Genomic DNA, 14,986 nt, shown 5'->3' on the forward strand with positions numbered 1-14,986 from the left:
ACTTTAAAAAACAAATTTTTGTTACAAATTAAAGAAAATAATTGACTTCCCTATTTATTTTGACTCAAAACTGGACAACCACTGGCATTTGACTGCAATAATGATTTAAAAATTAATAAGCTGATTCCTGCTCAGAAAATGCTTCTTCTAATGCAGTTCTAGCTACTGTGTAGAATATCTGTCTCCTTTAGGTACACCTTGGATGATCTGGTCTCTAAAAATCCAAGTTACACCCAAGATTCCATTATCCTGTGGTTACTCACTTGGACCACAGACATGTAGGACCTGTCTGAAAGAAATACAAGAATCAAGTGGAACTCAACCAGTGAATCATCCCTATAATGTAGTAAACTTTAGAGAGAAGAGCCAGGAGGATGTATTGGTTGTTAGGAAAATGTAGGCTACCAGTAGAAAATGACATCCTCTATTAATAAGATCTGAGGTGCGACACACATAATTGTCCCAATTTTTAAGATTGATGGGGAGCATGAAGCATTTTTTTAATGTGTTGGCAGGCCCCAATAAATGCATAAACTGCATAGGACTCATGTGGTCTGAATGTATTTTAGGGCTTTCTGGGAATTGTCTTGACAGAGAACCTCAGCTGGACAAAGCAGCCTTGATCTGAGTGAGCTAACTGACACAATGAAGCTGTCAGGCATGTTTCTGCTCCTCTCTCTGGCTCTTTTCTGCTTTTTAACAGGTAAGATTTTTCTTAAAATTAAGATCCCATATTTATACTGAACCGGATATGATGAGTAGTTGTTTATCATATTTTAAATCCTAATGATTTTGATGTAAAAGACCAATTCTGAGAGATTATCATAATGATAATAATCATTGTGATGACGACAATGGTTATGGTAATAATTATAAAAATTACTGTGATTTGTTGAGCATATACTATATTCTAGGCATGTACCAAGGGATTTTATGTATTGTCTCTGAGACTCATAATAAGGTATTTCTATCTCTGTTCTTCATATAAGAAAATGTGGAACATAGAAATTGAGAAAATCAGCAAAAGACTTGCAACTAGTAGTTAGAATCTGGAATTTGAATCAGATTCTCTTGCCATCACATTTAATGTTTGTTCCATAAAACTGGATTGGAGGATGGATAATTGCATTAAATATTGGTTTTGCTTTCCAGAACAAAGGAATATTTTCCTCCCCTTAGTTATTATTACAAAGACATTCAAATAATTAAATTAAGACAATGGGGAAATTGGAAACTCAATGAGAAAAATCTTTGAAAATATGTAACTGAAACTTAGAATGCAGAAACATATGTTTCTGGTGAGCTAAATAATCTTTGAGAAGGAGAATATCTTTGGACACTTTAGTGAGGTTCAAAGCACAATCATACTTCAAGGTTATGTTTTTTATGACAGAACCATCGGAATGAGCAGGTCCATCATAAGCTATTTCTTTCCTTCCTTATTATTCTACTCTTTCACGTTGTAGGGCACAAAGCAAATGCTAGTTTTTAGACCTAAGACCTAGTTTCATCTCTTCTATTAATGGCCTGTGTTACTTAAAGAAATATCATAATTTTCTGAGATATTTTGTCATTTGTAAAATAATAGAAATAAAACTAAGCCCTGGGACCTTCCATATCTTATGTATCATTTTGTGTGACAGTAGCAGATGAATTTTACTACTATGCAAGATTTTAAATGGCTGTACAAGTAAAAAGAAAATCAATGAGATTTAGCTGATAGAGAAGCCAGTGTTCACTGTAGCTGGTTATAATTACATAAACAAATACACTTAGAAATACAAAAAAAATGGGTAAAGGATTCCTGTGATATTATGGAGTAAGCTTGACTACTAAAGCCAAATAACCTTAATGTGTAGTTCAATCAGTTGCTGAGATGGCAGAAAAATATATATCTGACTATGTAAAGTTTAGCTGCAAAGATAGTCTCAGAAACCAATTGTTATTCCCTTTTCTTCTCTTTACAAAGGTGAATTGATCTTTAACAGGATCTGGTTGACTAATACAGTTTACCAAAGCATGGATGCTTCACAGACATACTAGATAGTATTTGGGAGGCCATAATGCTTAAGGGCCTTAATGTTGAAACAGAGTAAAGTGAATTTTAGCCCCAGCACTTTCATTTTATAGCTTTGCGACCTTTCTGATGTTTATTTCTCTCATATATAAAATAAACATATAAAGGACTATCTCTGTGTGGAGAATTAAATGAGAAAAAGGCATGTACAATGCTTAACATAATGGATGGGGTATAGTGCATGTTTAACAAATGTCTATTAACATTATTGCCCTAATAAAGTTTAATAAAAAGAGTACTAAATTGGACTCCGTCATTGTGACTATTAATCCTGTTTTTGCCTTGCCAATTCCTACGTATGAGACATTAGGCAAATCTCTCCTCTTTTGATGACAGATTTGTACAGTGGAGACTTACTGAAAATTATAATAATAAATTATCCCTGGCTATAAAAACCACTTAGAGTCTTTAAAAAATATGGACTGTCCAGGAACTCTCTGGTTTTATATAATAGAATTTTTAAGTGATTGCCCTAAGAATTTGTCATTTTAATAATCACCCATATTGCTAGTGATAAATCAATGAGGCTGGTAATCACTGCTGAAAAAATGAACAGTAACCTTCTTTCAAATTAAAAAACAACAGCTTGTTTTCTCCTTATCTTTATTATTAGAGATTGTGCGTTAAGGAATTTCCGGTTGTTATCCCATAAGTGTTGGCTATCATTGGAGATGGATTCTGCTAATCCACACTCTTCTCTCATTGCGGTGCCCTTGGGCTTATGTGTCAGAGGGATTGGGAAAGGAGTCCCATAGGAATGGCCACACATCAAAACTCAGCAGCCCATTCCAAGACTGGATTGAGGGATTTTATTATTTAAGTATTTTAAACCACTGACCTAATTAGTCACACAAACTAAAATTACACATACAATATTAAGAGAAAGGAAAAGGGAGAGAAACAAGACTATATATATGGGATCTTTTCCCTTTTTAGGAATTTAGAGAGATGTAAAAGGAGAAATAAGTCACAAGAATGAATGAGTTGTTCCTTACCAGTTTATATTTGGGCCAAGTTTTAAAAGTTGAGTAATTTCAAACTCAAAGAACAAACTACAAGCTTAATCTCTTTCCCAACTGCCTGTGGCAAAGGCTTTTGGGAGGAACTGCATGAAATGAACCTTGAAATGTCAAAGGTAGAGGATACTTTCCAATTCAACTTCTCCAAAGTGAGACCAGCGATGATAAGGTCATTTTCGTAGTAAATTAGTGACTGGGCTAGGACTGTAACATGAATTTCCAGATCCTTAATCCATTTTTTTTCTACCCCACCCTAACCTCCAACAATTGTTACCTCCTCATGGTTCATGTCTTTATATGACCTTCTTAAGAAGTGAGCAGATTAAAAAAAAAAAGAAGAAGAAGAAGAAAAGAAAACAAAAACAAACAAACAAAAAATACGATGACTTTTTAAGATAGCCAAGTACCAGGAGTAGATATTAGGAATTTCCTAATGTTGAAAATTTCGCTTTTTGTACATCAATGAATTACAGTGTTTGAATGTTGTGCTTTTCTTTCAGGTGTCTTCAGTCAGGGAGGACAGGTTAGTGCCTATTTTTATCTCTTCTTTCTGCCTGGGTGGTGCTTGGCTTGATCTTCACTGGCCAAAAAGAAATTTGTCTATGGTTAACAGAGCAAAAACAATGAGCAGGCAAACCTTATGCAGACATCAGCAGAAATTATTATTCTTTAACTAAACTCTTGTCAGTTTAAAAGAACCTAACCACACATTCTCATAATTTTTTAGGGAAGAATAAATATAAATAAAAATAGGATGTATCTGGGATAAAATTAATGCTCTATCATTGATTTCACTGTGTGATCTTGGGGAAGTTACTCAACTTCTCTGAGCTGCAAGTTCTACAACTATAGAAAAGGGATAATATTATTCACTTCATAGAATTGCAATTATATTTAAATTATTTAAACAATGTGAAAGTATTTGGCAAGCCATTAAAGGCTATATATGTATTAGTTATCGATTAAAAATTAACATCCTCTGAAGAAGTTAGGATATAAGTTATTATTTCTTTTTCAGAAATAAGAACTGAAAGTAGACAAGAAACTAGTTTACTGCTCTGTAATGAGGATATACAGACTGATTCACTCAAATTTTAATAATATTTGGTTTAAAAACTGGAATGAGCACAAGTTATCTTCATCATTGGATTTTTTTTCCTCCAAATTAGTTCACCAATGTCTTTCTATCTTTTTCATTTTAACTGTCAAAGGACAACACAAGTACTATTTGTTCTGCCAATCCTGTTCCTTTGTCCATATTAAGCATTTCTACTTGGTCTTGGCACTAGTTCTTGTTTAGCCTTGGCGTGCCTTGTTATACCTTTGACACGACAATTTCTAGACACTACTGCTAACTAATTGGAGTTGGCAAAGCCATTGGAAATATTTTCCAACCCTGATATACCCACTGCATTATATAAGAATGTTAGTTTTTTAAATTTTAGCATCTCAGAAATTAGGATGCATCTTACAAATGATGATGCATTTGTGTGTGTGTGTGTGTGTGTGTACATGCATGTGCACTTAGGTGTATGTCTAACACATGCACACATGTGTGTTGGCATTGTCATATGAAACTGTATACCTTCAAGTTGTATTATTATGTTTAAATAAGCATGATAATATGGTCTATACTAAACATGAAAACAAACACACAAGGAAAGGACATAACACCCAGCCAACACATTTCATATCTCATTAGGTAGTAAAATATAGTAAAACCATTACTCATAGAATTAAGAAATATGGAATTTAATCCTAGTTTTCTCATTAACACACACGTTACTTCCCTTCTTTGAACGTTGATTCCTCAGATTTTTTTTTCTTACAAACAGAGGTTTTATTGCATTTGGTCCACAGACATATTTCACATTATCTCATGGAGCAGGGCCCCTGGGTGGGGGTCCCTGCGTAGTACTTGGCGGGGTGTGTGGCTGGGAGAGATGGCAAAGTATAGCTGGTCAGGCCCAAAAGGGGAGAAGGAAGGCTGGGGTCTCCTTAAAACCTACTGAAGGGCCGGGCACGGTGCCTCATGCCTGTAATCCCAGCACTTGGGGAGGCTGAGGTGGGCAGATCACCTGAGGCCAGGAGTTAGAGACCAGCCTGGCTAACATGGTGAAACCCCATCTCTACTAAAAATACAAAAACTAGCCAGGCGTGGTGGAGTACCTGCAGTCCCAGCTACTTGGGAGGCTGAGGCAGGAGAATCCCCTGAGCCCAGGAGGTGGAGGTGCAGTGAGCCAAGATTGTGCCACTGCAGAGTGTTTTCTAGTTCATTTAAATTTTACTACTTACAGATTTTATGCTTTAGATGGGCCAAAGTCTTATAGTTTGCTTGCTTCATGATTACCTGGATTGCTTACTAAATATACAGATCCCCAGACATCATGCAAGACATTGAATAATAATCAGAAAGGTAGGGAGTTTGAGTCTGCATTTTAAATAATTATCCAGATGACATTTATACATAAGAAAACTGAGCATTTTTCCCTAGGTAAGAGGAGGCAAACTGTATTGGGAAGCATTGGCTCTGGAGTCAGATAATATAGATGAGTGGAGTCCTCATTCATACTTACTTGCTGTATGACTTGAAAAATGTGGTTTCCCTTCTCATTGCCTTTGTTTCCACATTACTAAGATGAAGATTTGAATTCAATGATCTCTGAAGCCCCTTCCTGCCCTAACTGTCTGAATTGTTATCAACCAAGCCTGTCCTGCCAAGGCTGCTGTCTCTTCTCCACTCAAATATAAATGACAGGGAAGCTCCTATACTTTTAAATGGTACTGAGGCTGCCATTTCTCTTTTGCATGCCTGGAGGGAGGGTGGAAGTTTCAATGCCAGCAGAAGACATTGAAACTATCATTAGGAGCATGCTTGCTCAAGTCTGATCCAGCCAGGACAAAAGGAAGTAAGATTTCCTCCAACACTGAAGTCATTCTTCTCATGCCAAGAATTCTCTACATGATGAGACAACTGATAGGAAATTATAGTTAGCAGTCTGAATTATGGACTTCAAAAAATATCACATTAATTTGAAAAGATTATTCAAGCTAAACAAAATCATGTTGCCAGACTTTTGGAAATCATATTCCAGTAAAATTTTCCCTGTAAATGTAAATGACTAATATGCTGACAACTCTTTAATTTGCCAAGGAGATAGATTAAATGGCACAATAATAACAATAAGAGTAAAATAAAACTACTATTTGTCATCACTAGCGTTTCATTAAGTAATTTGTTGTATAGCACCAAAATGTTTAAAAGACACATTTTCAGAATAAAGATAGTCCTTTGACTGAATACATTTTGCTTTTTGAATCACTTACTGCATTGCCTTCAATATCTTTATATTTTCCTATCAGGCTCTGTATTTGGGAACCTTATCCTTAAAGAGCTGTTTAGATGAATAGTTCGAAATGAAATAACCAGAACAAGCCTTTTAGAAGCAATGATTGGCAACGATTTTCTGTTACAATACTTTTTGAAATACTTAAGTTTATTTTTGCTTGTATTTTAAGATAAGAATTGGTGAATTTTCATACAATTGGTAAAACAATGCTCCATGACTCTAATGAGTTTGAAGTTTTTCATTTTTCCTAATTAGCTTGATTTTGCTTAAAATTAATATACTGACAAAATGTCTAAATAAAATTTGGAAATGTTATCTAGTACCTATAACTTAATTACAAATTGAAAAACTAAAGCCTCAGAAACGAGGTCTAGCTGACTTACATCTACCAACAACAGTAAAGCTGCAAAGTCAACACTTCAAGACTCCTGACTCCATATGGAGTGAGCTTTCCGTGGCTGCATACTGCTTTTAATCAGCAATAGAGGGCCATTGTGTAGTGAATGTCAAAGAGCTTTGAGCAGTACAATTTCTTAAGCAAATATAAGGTAGTGATTACTATTCTCACTTAAGCAAATAATATGATAAGTATATTAGTTTCAAATAAGATAACTTGTGTTCACATGCAGGAAAGATTTGAAATTAGGAGGAAAATGAGGAAGAGACCATGTTAAAATGTCTCACACAGTGAGTTTAGAGGCTATCTAAAATTAAAGGAGGAAGTATTTGGGCAAAAGTAGCTATTTCTCTCACCCAGCCGAAATTAAGGGGATAAAAACTTATTTTATTGGTCCAGACAAGAAATGTTGAGAACTGGTATAGGCAGTAAATTTGGAACTGGCAAAGAAAATGAGGTAAAGCAATGCAGAAGGTAACACAAGGGAAAATAAATGGCAATGTTTCCATCTGAGGGAGGGTTGCAGAATCTAAAAAATGCTGCTATCATGAAAAATGGAAAAAACAGAATACAAAACTAGTTTGAAAGAAAAGAGTTGTATTTTGCACATAAATGTCTTAAGTATGAATGAAATTATTGAGTAAAAGGTTTTATATATATGTATGTATACGTATACGTATGTATGTATACATGTATACGTACGTACGCATACATGTATATACGTACGTACGCATACATGTATATACGTACGTACGCATACATGTATATACGCATGTACGCATACATGTATATACGTATGTACGCACACATGTACGCACACATGTATGTATACATGTATGCAGCATGAACGTATACATGTATGTATGCATGTACGTATACATGTATGTACGCGCGTGTGTATGCATGCATGCATACATATATGTATGTATGCGTGCATGTATGTATGCATGCATGTATGAATACATATATGTATGTATGCACGCATGCATGTGTGCATACATGTATGTATGCATGCATATATGTATGTATGCATATATGTATGTATACACGTATGTATGTATACACATATGTATGTATACACATACACATACATATGTATTTATACATACATATACACATACATATATGTATGTATTTATATGTATGTATTTATGTATATGTATGTATTTGTACGCATATGTATGTATATATAGGTATGTATTTATACATACCTATATATGTATGTATTTGACCATTGAGAGTTAGAGTTTGAGATATTTATAAAAAATCTATGAAAAATATTCTGGGATTTTTCATTACCATATGGGAAATTATATGTCATTAGGAAGAGAAAACCAAGTATATTAAACTATCTAGGAAATGACCATAATTAATATTCAGGAGTAAAAAAGAAAAGACAGCAAGAGAGGGAAGAAACAGAGAACCAGAGAACCAACATATAATGAAAGTCTGGAAAGAGTTTCAAAAAGGTTGGAGTGATCAAGAGTAGCATATGTCATGAGGAAATCATGAAAGTTTTAAAACAACCAATAGATGTATTCTGTATTTTTGAAAGCAGTTTCAGTAGAGTAGAAAGGGGAGGGAAATAAGGGTGAGGGGAAGCCAAGCTTGGTAGCAATTAGGAAAACAGATATGGTAAAGAATGGAAATTATTTAACCACATAGGTAGTGTTTGTCAGTAATAGACAGAAGAGATGCCATTATATATCCCAAATCTATGTTTGTGTGATTGCAAATTTTCATTGGTTTTATTTGTAAACCTAAAACACTAGACTTATATATGAATAATCCTGAGTCTTTAGTTGACTTAATGACCATATAAGCTCAAATTTCCAGAAGCAATTTGCACCTTCTCCAACCCCTGGGGCCCACAGAGAGTGGTCCTCTCCTGCCCAGCCACCATGTTAAAATGTCTCACAGAGTGAGTTTAGAAGGCTCTCTAAAATTAAAGGAGGAAGTATTTGGGTAAAAGTTGCTATTTCTCTTATCCAGCTGAAGTTAAGGACATAACAGCTTTATTTAAAACACATCACTGAAAGTATTCACTGATAAATCTTGAACCATCAAAGCTAGAAGACTCCCAAGATACCATTTAATCTCATGGTGTTGATGATTTTCTATGAGTTACAGAGATCTTTTAGAGCTACTGTAGTTAGCATAGACCTGTAATAAGGTTACTTTCTACACTCTTAACCCAGAACTATTTCAAATATTCTATATTAGTTCTCTACAACTTTTATATGACCACATTTGTTCCTTATAAAAACCTTGGGAATCTGAAAATTAGGCATGACGTGTGTTCCCTGTTGTTTCTTGGTTAAGAAAATTGAGGTGCAGGCATTGAGTCCTTTGTTCAAGATAACACAGACAGTCAATGGCGGAACAGGTTCTAAAACACAATTCTCAGCTTACTTCAGAGATCATTGAAGGCCACTAAAATTTAAGAGTATGATATTTATCTGTTCTATGGAAGTTTGTTCATATGCCACTTGATTGATTTGCTTTCATTTATTGAAATGCTTTGCTCTTCCTAGTCTTCTTCCATGGGGCAGAGGAAGAAAATACTTGGGTGTGGGTTCAGTTGTGCTAGGCTCAACTGAGATAATCTGTGTGAAAGTAGCTGGAATATTTTGAAGCAATTGATAAACACAAGACAGTATCATTTTAGACAGAGATAAAGCAAGTTTCCTCTCTCCATATGTAAGTGTCACTTCATTCCACACAGATATATTTGGAGGGGTTCAGCTTAACCTATTGCTTATTGTCATTACTCTTGAAATAATGGCTCAAATGTCATTTACACACCAAATATGGACTTAATTGACATTGTGTTGAAAACAATCTTAAAACTCCAGACTACTTTGGAAAAACAGCTATAGTTGAAAGGATATGTTAGTGGCACAGGTGCTACCATTCCTACTATGGAGCCCATAATAATAATTATTAATTAGTCATAACATATGTTCTCAACAATAGTGCAACCTTAGAATCATTTTAAACACAGCAACTTAGGCAGCCATTACTAAATGATTGTAGTGAGCACAAAAGTTCAAATTCCACAGACTCTGAAACAGGGTAAGGTAATAAAAAGACATAGATGCACCTATAATCTTAGTGACTTGGAAGGCTGAGGTGGGAAGATGTCTTGAGGCCAAGAGTTTGAGACTAGCTAGGGCAACAGAGGAAGACTCTATCTCTAAAATACATATTTTATATATATATATGAAGTATATATTTTGTATAAGTATATGTATTTATATATTTATATAATATATTATATTATATAGTATATATTTATATATTTATATAATATATAATATATATTATATAATATATATTATATAATATATAATATATTATATAATATATATTATATAATATATATTATATTATTATATATAATAATATATATTATATTATTATATATAATAATATATATTATATTATTATATATAATAATATATATTATATTATTATATATAATAATATATTATTATATATAATATATATTATATATTATATATTATATAAGTATATATATTTATATAATATATATCATATATTATATAGTATATATTTATATATTATATAATATATATTTTATATATTACATAAACTATATTTATACAATATATATTTTATATATTTTATATAAACTATATATTTATACATTTTATATAAAGTATATATTGTATATATTTATATATTATATTATATATTTTATATATATAGCAACATAGCAAGACTATCTCTAAAGCATATATATTTAGTATATAAATATATATTTATAATATACATAAGTAGATATATTTAGTATCTATATGCTTTAGAGATAGAGTATATATACACTTGAGATATACTTTATATATACATATCCTATATATATATTAGTTTATGTGTATATAAGTGATATATTTAGTATCTATATACTTTAGAGATAGAGTATATATATACTTTAGAGATATACTTTATATATACATATCCTATATATATTAGTTTGTGTATATACATAAACACATTAGAATTTTGTTTTCAAGAGCTTATGGATGGATATTGCATCCACAGGGAAAAGTAACAAGCATCAGATGATGTCCGGTGCCCCTTGTAAGGTTCATCCATGTTTTTTGTTTGTTTGTTTTTGTTCTTGTTTTTGTTTGACGGCGTCTCAGTCTGTCGCCCAGGCTGGAGTGCGGTGGCGCGATCTGGGCTCACTGCAAGCTCCGTCTCCCAGGTTCATACCATTCTCCTGCCTCAGCCTCCCGAGGTGCCCGCCACCACACCCGGCTAATTTTTTTTTGTATTTTTAGTAGAGACGGCATTTCATCGTGTTAGCCAGGATGGTCTCCATCTCCTGACCTCGTGATCCGCCCGCCTCGGCCTCCCAAATTGCTGGGATTACAGGCGTGAGCCACCGCGCCCAGCCCATCCATGTTTTGATAGCAATACAGGAGTACTGTTAGAGCACATTAATATGATGTTTAAAAAGTCGTTTCGTGACCAAAAACCACTCTCAATTGGAATAGTTTAATGTTGGAGCAAAAAGTTTTACCCATTTAGCATTTGACTACATCATTAATTTACTCCTGAATACAATCTGTATTCTTTGTAATGAGTTTCCTGTGACTCAAAGAAAATGTCTCAAGTATATTTAATGTATTCTACTTAAGTAGGTAAGTAGAATACATTAGATAAGGAGAGCTATTTTATATTTCAGAATGCTTTATGTCACAACTATTTATATATGGTTTTTAAAGTTTGCTGTCTAAAGCTTCTGTTCTGAAGGATGGTCTCTTAGAATGCACTGATGTCAATGTCACTCTGCTTACTTTGGTAGGTTGACTGTGGTGAGTTCCAGGACCCCAAGGTCTACTGCACTCGGGAATCTAACCCACACTGTGGCTCTGATGGCCAGACATATGGCAATAAATGTGCCTTCTGTAAGGCCATGGTGTAAGTATTATATTCATCAAAGCTGACCCTTGCAAACACAAACTTCCATAAGACTAAGACACTTTTTCGAGGTATTATAGAAAACACCCATACCTCCCCATAGAGACTGAAGAAACAAGCTTCAGGCAATTTGATTGAAAACAGATGGGTCAAAAGCAACAAAAACATTACATACTAAATTATTTGAAGACATAATCTTAATCACTTTGCTTTGTTATTATTTTTATTGTCTTAGACAAGTTTTCAAAAACATTCACACATCTTATACATTATAACTTATTATATTTAATAATTTTGATATGTTTTAATGTTTTCATTTGTTTCTAATTAGAATTTGCAATATCAATACATAATGAACATATGTCTACACTTATATATAACACATCTGACTAATTATCACCAAACTTTTCTCAGGAGAAAGTCAGTGGTGTAATATGAGATTTGAATTAATAGCTGCATATTACTGAGAGGGCTTGAATGTGTCACTTGCTCTAAAATGTCAAACGCCTGAATATCTGGTTCAACTTCTTACATCTTCTGTCAGAAAAAACTATAGTCCCTTTGTCATTATTTCTCCTGTGACCTTTACCTTTTTCAATGGTATACATATTTACTCTTGGAGAATGAGCAATTGGTACCAAAAAGTCTAAGACTTATGAAAACTCTGAAATCTGTTTAAGATTCATACTTTCCACAGCTAGGCCAGATGTAACCTCTGAGTGCATTTAATTAACATCTTCTGAATCATATAAATGGAATTTATAGAATCAAATAATTAAATGGACCATGCCATTGTTAAATATGTTTAGAACCTCTATGGTGAGTACTTACGACATTGCACTGAGTATATAATTTGTCTTTCTTTTTTGTAGGAAAAGTGGTGGAAAGATTAGCCTAAAGCATCCTGGAAAATGCTGAGTTAAAGCCAATGTTTCTTGGTGACTTGCCAGCTTTTGCAGCCTTCTTTTCTCACTTCTGCTTATACTTTTGCTGGTGGATTCCTTTAATTCATAAAGACATACCTACTCTGCCTGGGTCTTGAGGAGTTCAATGTATGTCTATTTCTCTTGATTCACTTGTCAATAAAGTACATTCTGCAAAAGCATTGACTGTGTTCTTACTTTGAGATCAACAAAATATATACATACAACAGAGAATAACTGAACTGGGATAAACTTGGATCAAGAAACCTATTTTCCTGATCTAAGTTAACCATCCAGTCATTGTGAGATCATAGGAAAATCCCTTCCTTTCTCTTATTCTTAGAATCTCCATGTTTATAATGAAGGATTTTGACAACATGACCATATGCTATGCTTACAGTTACTTAAAATATCTAGCATTAATTAGATCACATAATATTCATCCTTCCCAATTTCATAAAAAGCATGTTATATAAAAGAAAAATATTTGTTCTCTACAGGCCATTTTTTTAGGCATCTGGAATGGAAAATTTGGACTATATAATTTCTAAAGACATACAGTGTATGGTTTTCTGTAGTAGCAGTATCATAAGGTATACCAGATATAATGTAACAAAATATACAATAAATGGTGAATATTCAATAAAATCAGTCACTTGGCAAATAAAACAGCTGTAGTTAAAAGAAGACTGAAGGTTAAAGCACAGCTCTGTTGATAACAAGCTCAATCTCCATGTAGCTGCCTCAACACTATGAAAATCCACAGTTTAATACATATATATCTTATTCTGAACATTCACGTGGAAGTATTGAGAATTCTTTCTCTGAGTAGTTTCGTGTAGTAAAGCATGCTTTTATAAATAACACCTTACTGGGGAAACTCAGACAGAATACATCTCTAGCTGCAATGTAATAATCATCACTCCAGCAACAAATATTTACTGGGGCCTACTCTGTGGTAGATTCTGTTCTAGGTGCCTTGGATACAGCGTGGATGGTAGTGAGACGGGCCAATGGCCCTTCAATATTTAATGAAGTTTAAATTCCAACAGGAAGAAATATACTAAAACAATAAATATAATAATAAATGGTATAATAAGATAGAAGGTTATAAGGGCTATTAGAAAAAAAAAGAAGAATATGTTAATATGGATAAAAAATACTTAGGGAAAGGTGGTAACCATTTGCAGTACTAAATCAGTTGGTTCCAGTAGTTTTTATTGGAAGACCCAGAGATGAGGAAATTTGCCAAATACATATATTGGAGAAGAGCAAAAGGAGATGCTAAAAATAGCCATTAAGGTTGTGGAGCATGCCTGTTTTGTTCAAGGTTTAGCAAGGCATTGGTGACTGAAGAGGACTGACTAAATGGGCAAATAATAGAAGATGTAAAAGAGGAATGAGCCTGATTCGGGAAAGACTTTGTAGTTATTGTTAATATTTTTTCTTTTACCTTGATGCATGAAATGTGTTTCTAACCATGCATATTAAGATTATATTTCTGATTTTAAAATCTCAAATATATTTTATGCACATGGATGTTACCCCTAATTGTATATAATTAAAGAAGACTGACCTGGCCAGACTGAGAGATGTATCCAATATCTAGATAAAGAGCCAAGGAATAGATTAGATTATGCTAGAAAAACTATATGAGCATTCCGTTCCATGGTTAAAGATTATTCCCCTTGATGGGTAAGAATGAACACATAGTCTATTATTTGGGTACAGCATTGATAAGAGAGGGTATACTCAAGTCACACAGACCAGAATGTGAATCATGGTTCTGATGTAAGTTATGTGCCTTTGAGCAAGTCATTTAGACTTCTTTGCATCATTATTTCTTCATCTGAAAAACAGAGATAATAATATCTACCTTTTTGTTTTATGATGAAGACTAAGGATATGATGCATGTAAAGCATTTAATCATTAATATATAACAAAAGCCAAGTTGTTAGTGGCTGTTATTATTAAGCTCTGTCATCAGTTTCAGCATTATATTGTCTTCACCGATCAGGATCTTTTTGTGTTCTATTTCCTAGTCTAAAAATGTCTATCTTTACGTTTACAATTTTTGGAAATGCTCATCTCAGCTGTTTCTTTCCACCTTCCCATTTTCTTTGTAGACTAAATTCGATGCTCATTAGGAAAAGTAAACCTAAATCTCTTCTTTAGTTTCTACTCCCTGAAACAATTTAGCTACTTTTAATGTAAACATGTAGAAAATTATGTATAGTTTGATAATAGAATCACCGAGCATTGGTGAAAG

General features: G+C 33.5%; 1 protein-coding gene across 1 annotated transcript; it reads left to right on the top strand.

Annotated features, from left to right (window-relative positions):
* Positions 1 to 522: 522 nt before the first annotated feature.
* Positions 523 to 12,898, top strand: SPINK6 (serine peptidase inhibitor Kazal type 6). Its single transcript, XM_001160722.5, has 4 exons — positions 523 to 703; positions 3,597 to 3,619; positions 11,678 to 11,793; positions 12,666 to 12,898. Exons 1-4 carry the CDS (start codon positions 646 to 648, stop codon positions 12,709 to 12,711), a joined length of 243 nt encoding a protein of 80 aa, XP_001160722.1. The 5' UTR covers positions 523 to 645; the 3' UTR covers positions 12,712 to 12,898.
* Positions 12,899 to 14,986: the final 2,088 nt, after the last annotated feature.

Source organism: Pan troglodytes, chromosome 4, assembly GCF_028858775.2.
Source record: "Pan troglodytes isolate AG18354 chromosome 4, NHGRI_mPanTro3-v2.0_pri, whole genome shotgun sequence".
Lineage (NCBI taxonomy): Eukaryota > Metazoa > Chordata > Mammalia > Primates > Hominidae > Pan > Pan troglodytes.